We start from the raw sequence: 7500 nt of genomic DNA, 5'->3' as shown, positions 1-7500 counted from the left end.
CTTTTCGCACAGGGATAAACATCCGCCCTCGAAGGGAACCGCCGCATAAAAGGACACGTCCGTAAGGCAGAAGAGAGACACAGCAGACGGCCCAAGCCACACAGGGTCCAGCTCTACCACCTCGTCCTCCATCCGGGGACACGGGGGCCTCTTGGGGGTCTCATAACTGTCTTCAAGAATAAACTAGCAAGTTAAGCCCCTTTTCACTGACCCACCCAAGTCTATCTCTTGCCTCGCTCACATCTGGTGACAGTGGTGCTCCCATCTCATGCTCCTCGCCGACGCCTGTTGCTGATCTACAGACAAGTTACTCCTGTCGAAGTGTCTCCTGGCCTCCCTTAACTCTCAGCCATCGCTACCAACTCCTCTTCTGACCGGACCATGTCTGTCCTACTACTTCGTGCTGGCCACTCATGCATGTGCTACCCTCCTGACGAAATCGCAGAAGATGTATCCTTTCACTCTATGCTGCCACACTCGCCAATCCGGCTCACCTACCTCGCCAAGTTTTCGCGAACCCTCGTCAGCACAGCGATGAAGTCACAATTCTACCTACTACCACCAATACTTCCTCATCACTATTAAAAGTAAGTGTACCTATTAGTGCCAGAGTAAATATTGCCCTCCCTATACCCACCCACACCTTGCATACAAGTCGCCTTATTTCAAATTCAAGTGCACGCCACTCTACGAACGCACACTACTAACTCTATACTACATCTTTTCGCTGTCAACCATTGTTTTTTTTCAACACAGCAAACGAATCACACGCTGAGATCAAACCTAAGTGACACGCACCCTCACTTCACACCTCATTCCCCAGCCCTAACCATCCCGTAATTGATGTATTGTGTTACTATTTTTCTGTCTATTATAATTTTTATCCTCAAATCGCACAATTTAGTATATATCATTTCTCTCAGAACAAATGCGTATTGTTATATTCTGTGTATACACTATATCGTTGTGTTCTTTATATCACTGTTTCTTCATACTTGCCGTGCAAATCGGTCGCTCATTCACACATATATTTAGATCACCTCCAGTACACCTACCTGCCCATTCTACACGGAATTCACCCTAGGATTATGGATTTTACTATGTACCATCCCTATGACTAGTAACTGAAACCCAAATCTCTTTTACGACGTCCTCTAGAAGTTCGATATCTTGTCCTCAGTAATGCTGGAATTTATGCTTCTTTAGTCTAAGGTTTGGTGAATATGTATTGATGGTAGTGTCTCCAGTTGCAAATAATAGCAACGCATTGCAGATACCATGCTTTATATAGGCTTGCACAGTTATTACCACCGCAAGTTAATTTTAATCCCGGCTCATGGCCGTAAACGAAGGAACCCTGCGCCCGCCGCATCGAGAATTACGCTCATACGATTGAAGCGCCGAGACGTGCACTGTTTGATTTTCACCGCAACTTACTTTTAGCCCGGCTCATGGCCGTAAACGAAGGAATCTTGCGCCCGTCGCACACACGCTCATACGATTGAAGCGCAGAGACGCGCACTGTTAGAATTAAGTTCAGGCCCAGCTGCCTATTTGTTCGAAGCATATATACTTGCCTATTTACCCCAAAGATATGGAATTCTTATCCAATTAATTTTTCTCTCTTCAATATGATGGTACCTTATTGAACTCGCTAATCCTGACACATCCAAGTAATTAACACCTTACTTGACACGCCCTTCTTGTGACAAACTGTCCTTATTATGCTCTCATTTTTCTTGCAACTTAGTAAGGTGAATGACAAGCATATCCTCCTCCTTAGTCCTTTTTCTGGCCTGGTACACTTATTTTTCAGCTTCTGAAGACGATTGACCCTCCTCGCTACTGAATGTTGCACCTCAGTGCGAAACCCCCGCTACCCTGGCATGCGACGATCCTAGCGACCCTCGGATCACCAGGAACCATCTGTAAATACCGAACAGAACCTCTACTGCATCGTTTCAAGCGTTACAGTATGCTCGAGGACGAGCCTTGCGCGTGGCCAAGCGATGTCAACAATACGTAGCAAGACCGGATGAAACACTTCACTTCAATTCCCAGTCCAAGAAGCTGTCCTTCTCCTTGGGCAGGACGCAGATGTCGCCCGGCTTTCTCTTTTCGCACAGGGATAAACATCCGCCCTCGAAGGGAACCGCCGCATAAAAGGACACGTCTGTAAGGCAGAGGGGAGAGACTCGGCAGACAGGCCAAGCCACACAGGGTCCAGCTCCACCATCTCGTCCTCCACCTTCAAGAATAAACCAGCAAGTTAAGCCCCTTTTCACTGACCCACCCAAGTCCATCTCTCGCCTCGCTCACATCTGGTGACAGTGGTGCTCCCATGTCACGTGTCGCTTACATATATATATATATATATATATATATATATATATATATATATATATATATATATATATATATATGTATATATTATATATATATATATAATATGAATATATATTATATATATATTATATATATATATATATTATATATATATATATATATATATATATTGTGATTGTGATTTATATCTTCATTAATTACGAAGAGATTGTAAGTTTCTTGATGAAAGTTTTTTTTATTGTAAGGGTGTATAAAATGTTTCTGTGCCTTTTTAGCAGTACATTAAAATACATATTTACTCTATATGGGTGAGATTAGAAGTCAGTCAAGACGGTCGCTGGAACGACATGATAAGAATCTCCAACGTATCCCACCGAAGTCACGTGACTTCGGTGGGATGAATGTCTTCAAAATCATTCTGTACCTCTGTGATATAACCTTACAGGATCAAAAATATCCAAGAAAATGCTGTATATTTTGATTTGTTGATATAATTCAAGGAACAAGTCAAGTAAATGTCCATGGTCATTGGAATTACCCAGCTGTCTGATTTGGACATGGGACTCAATCGTGGTGAATACGATGAGATGGAAAACCTTATGCAATTTACACTTTCCATATGAAGAACAGTGTATGTAATGAGAAATTTTTTTTTTGACTGAATCTGAGAAATGCTTTTAAACTTTTCACAGCCTTGTGTGTGTATACAGCACACACACATATCTATATCTACCTGTCTACCTATTCACACACGCACCCATATATCTATCTATCTATTTTTCTATCTATATAGACACACACAGATAGAGAGGTAGCGCCCACTCCTCTCTATGGCCAAAGCCACAATTTCCCTTTCTACTGGGAAATCCACTTGGGCTTTATCTAGAGGAGGCACTATTAATTAACGTCAAGTGTGAGCTCTCCTGAGTCATACTCTTGATGAACCCACACAATAAAATACAATAATCATAAGAGGGTTACTGATGATCTAATTTCAGTCTTAGAGGTAACTGAGAGAAGGGTAATATCAAACAATTGATAATCTTACATTTCTTGATATATTCAATTATAAATCATTAAACTTTTACAACTAAAAACCTTAATTGACACAGATGTCCACTTCTCCACTAAAGTGTGTAGTATAGACCGTCCTTCTCTTATGTCTTTCTTCTTGAATCCTTTGTCTGTACAGACTTTTCTCAAATTTCTTCATATCTTCACTGTATCAGTTCAGAGGATTCCTAAGGATGGCATCTGCTTTACAATCTGGTGGATCTCTCCAAGGACTTCTCATGAAGCAAACACACACACACACACACACACACACACACACACACACACACACACACACACACACACACACACACACACACAAAAAAAAAAAAAAAAAAAAAAAAAAAAGAGAGAGAGAGAGAGAGAGAGAGAGAGAGAGAGAGAGAGAGAGAGAGAGAGAGAGAGAGAGAGAGAGAGAGAGAGAGAGAAAAGAAACAATTGTTCTTATTTAGGAATGATAAAACAATAAAAGATTCAATATAACTAATTTCTTGTGGGAACAAAAACTACTTTTGCCAAACAAACAAATTATGTATATTCATGCCATTATATACGACCTGAGTAGTTTTATATTTATGCATTATATTATTTTTTAAGAAACCCTCATTTTGCATTATTCTATTATAAATTTCAAGAACACTTACTCCTTGAATGGGTTTAAAATCCTCAATAATAACAGAGAAACATCTGAATGGTATCCAAGTGCCACATGTCAGCCACTAGCTCTTTCGGGCATTTACCAGGCACTTGTCTCTTCTCTCTCTTTCTGGTTATGATTATAATATCAGGGTTTAATACTGTATATTCTTAACATTCTAACATCTACTCAGGTCACATATATTACAAGCATATGGTACGTCTTACTCCATACATGCATAATACCGGAACTTAAATGAATTTCTCCAGAAACAAAATTAATACGTATTGGTTTCTTCATTAAAATATCCATTATGGAACCTTAATATAACAAAGAAAACTGAACTTTGTAGGGTAAACTCGCATATTTTACAGTTTCCTTATCTTAGTGTAATAATATAAACATATATAGTACCTGATACAAAAATAGTAAAATAAAGTATCATCTTTCTAAGAAAATAAAATATCATCATAATTGTCTTACCAACTAAAGACTAATTAAATGAGGTATACATAAGTAACATAAACGTAAAGACCAAGTAAGTGGTGGTCACAGACGAATATTTGGGTCATTCTTACTTCGTGTCCCAGTGCTCATTACAGTAGAAAGAAAAATAAATAGACAGTGTGTGTACATGGATGCGTGCATGTATATATGTTTTGCTGACTTTGTGATAAAACCAATTGTGCGTTGAAGTTTAGATAATTACGCGATGTTAAGGCTGCTGGTCTGTGGCTGTATAATTTGTTGGTTTAGTGTTTAGTGGTGTGCTTTGTTGCATCGGGTTCCCTGTGTCTTTCATCTTTTTCATTATTTTAGTGTGTCTATGGCTAGTTGAAGAATTCTGCCTTCGGTATCAGTAATACAAAGGTTAAAAAAAGAAGAAGAAAAAAAAGTATCCCGGTAAGGGTCCACTTATTTAATCCATTCAGTAACTGTCGTGCGGTTGGCTTTTCTGTGTGCGGGAATAACTGGGTGCTGTTGAAGTGTTGAGGGCTTGTTCTAGATCTGTAAAGCATGAGAGCTTTTATATCTTATATCTCGCCTGTGAGGTTGGTTGTTAAGGGTGGGGTTAGGGGAAGAATCAGAGAAGAGGTGGCTACGCTGAATCATTAGAAGTGGCACAGGTGAGGCGGGAAATCCAAACACTGGCTGGCGAAATCAACACAGACTCAAGAGGTCTCACTAAAGGTAATGTTTATCTGCTTGGATACTTACGGTACAATTTTTACATTTAATTATTTCGTCATGTAACAATGCGAATTATTGCTGGAAGACACAGAACGAGGCGGAGGGGGGAACGGGCAATAGTACATGGCACATCTGAATTCATGATCGAAAGAAATGACGCAGTGGTAGGGAAATGGCATCCCCGGATAAGAGACTGGTGGTATCTGCGTTTGTGTAGGCGTCGGTATTGTGAAGTGTTTGTATAATTTGTTCGTAAATCTTTTGACTGTTCTGGCTTCTACTGTATACTGTGCTAGCTTACTCCACTCGTGTTATGTGTGTGTTACGTGTGATACGTGTATATGTTTCTTGAAAATATTCATGTTTGTAATGTCTGTTTATTTATTTGTTCATTTATAATTACTTATTTATCTATTTATCTATTTATCTTTATTATTTATGTGTGTGATTTTGTAAATGATTACGAATACGAATCTATATGATTGTCTAAACGTGTTTGGAGAAGATACATGTTAATCTGTTTGTTAATGTGCCCTGTAAAGTGTACTAGTGTAACTTTGTATCGGGCGGCTCTAATAATGACCTGTTCGAGCTGTAGGGGCCACATATTGTCATGTAGTGATCCAATGATGATTGTACAGGTGTATGTAAGCTGTGTTTGATGTAATATGTACGTGTATCGGATTGGTGAATTTGTCTTTTCTAAATGTCATATTCCAAGGGAATCCATATCGTGTTGAACAAGACTGCAGTGGTCGAAACAAAAGTCTGATGCTAATCTGCTAATTCTAGCAAATGAGTTCGGTGTAGACAGTGGGAGAGCAATGATGTTTACTAATAAGACTAGTGGCTCTAGGACTATGCCTAGCGGAACACCAGATGAGTCGGAAGAAGCGCACTCACGCGAGAAACAAGAACAAAGCATTTCCCAATAAAGGCATTGATCGCAATAGTAATAGTGATGAAGTTATCCCCTGAAGCGTAAGTCCTGAGATCTCGCAGTACTGTAATTTGTGCGTCAGTTCTCGATGAGGTCGGTGTCGGGGACAGAACAGTGTACGTTTAGAAAGTTGAAATCGCCTTCCGTACCCGTGTTTCTGTCTGTATTAAACGCGATATAGTGGTGTGGAGAATATGCGGGAGAAAGATAGTCTAGAAACAATGCTGAGAGAAGTAATGATTACATATTTGGGAAAATGTAGTTAGATCCAGGTAATTTCACAGTCTAACGGGTTTGGTGGCAGCGTTAGTCATGCAGCCGTAACATGTGACATTAAGGGAGGTTTAATGGTTCAGTGGAAGCAATGTCAGTGTCTGTTGCAATGTTAGGTTGGTATGTATGACAGAAAGGGACGTGTTTCATTTGAAGTTATAAATACATATATTAAATAAGTATATACCTCTCAAAAATTGAAAATCTGTCTTCATTTTTTTTATGCTTTCAGAATGTCTTCATACATGACACGCCCCAAAAACATTATTTTCTCCCTCTTGCTTTCCGTTGGTTCCATCATCCTGTACAGTATGGTGTATGGGAACCAAGTAACATGGTCACGAAATGGTATGTAATGCATTTTATCAACAACAATTTAGTATTATAAATGTATTGATTTTTATTTGACTATCATATTCTTCTGTGGGTTCTGGAAATAATGTCTTGAAGTAGAGAAGTGAGGGAAGGTAAGAGAGAGAGAGAGAGAGAGAGAGAGAGAGAGAGAGAGAGAGAGAGAGAGAGAGAGAGAGAGAGAGAGAGAGAGTACGAGTTCGAGTTCCGAATTCGAGTTCGAGTGAGAGAGAGAGAGTGAGAGAGAGATGGAGTGAGAGAGAGTGTGTGAGAGAGAGAGTGAGAGAGAGGAAGAGGGAAAGGGTGAGGAAGAAGGAGAGGAAGGGGAGAGGGAGAGGGAGAGGGAGATGGAGAGAGTGAGAGGGAGAGGGAGAGATGAGAGGGAGATGGAGAAAGAGAGAGAGAAAGAGAGGGAGAGAGAGAGAGAGAGAAGAGAGAGAGAGAGGAGTGAGAGAGAGAGAGAGAGAGAGAGAGTCTGGGAGAGGGGAGAGAGATAAAAGAGAGAGAGAGGAGAGAGGGAGAGTGAGAGAAGAGAAGGGAGATGGGAGAGAGAGTGAGAGGAGAGAGAGAGAAGGGAGAGAGAGAGAGGGAGAGGAGAGAGAGAAGAGAGGAGAGGGAAAGAGAGGGGAGAGAAAGAGAGGGGGGAAAGGGAGAGAGAGAGAGGAGAGAGGAGAGAGAGAGAGGGGGAGGAAAGAGAGGGGGATGGGGG

At 40.5% G+C, this 7500-nt stretch overlaps 1 protein-coding gene across 1 annotated transcript in view; it reads left to right on the top strand.

The window, feature by feature from the left end:
• LOC119574193 (lactosylceramide 4-alpha-galactosyltransferase-like) overlaps positions 1-7500 on the top strand; it is a 27123-nt gene that overhangs the window by 924 nt on the left and 18699 nt on the right. Inside the window, exon 2 of the mRNA XM_037921318.1 lies at positions 6673-6788. Coding sequence (XP_037777246.1) covers positions 6673-6788 — 116 coding nt within the window. The remainder of the gene's footprint in view (positions 1-6672; positions 6789-7500) is intronic.

The sequence above is a fragment of the Penaeus monodon genome, chromosome 6 (genome assembly GCF_015228065.2).
Source record: "Penaeus monodon isolate SGIC_2016 chromosome 6, NSTDA_Pmon_1, whole genome shotgun sequence".
NCBI lineage: Eukaryota > Metazoa > Arthropoda > Malacostraca > Decapoda > Penaeidae > Penaeus > Penaeus monodon.
The sequence above is the reverse complement of the archived record's forward strand: the minus strand, read 5'-3'. Positions and strand labels throughout refer to the sequence as shown.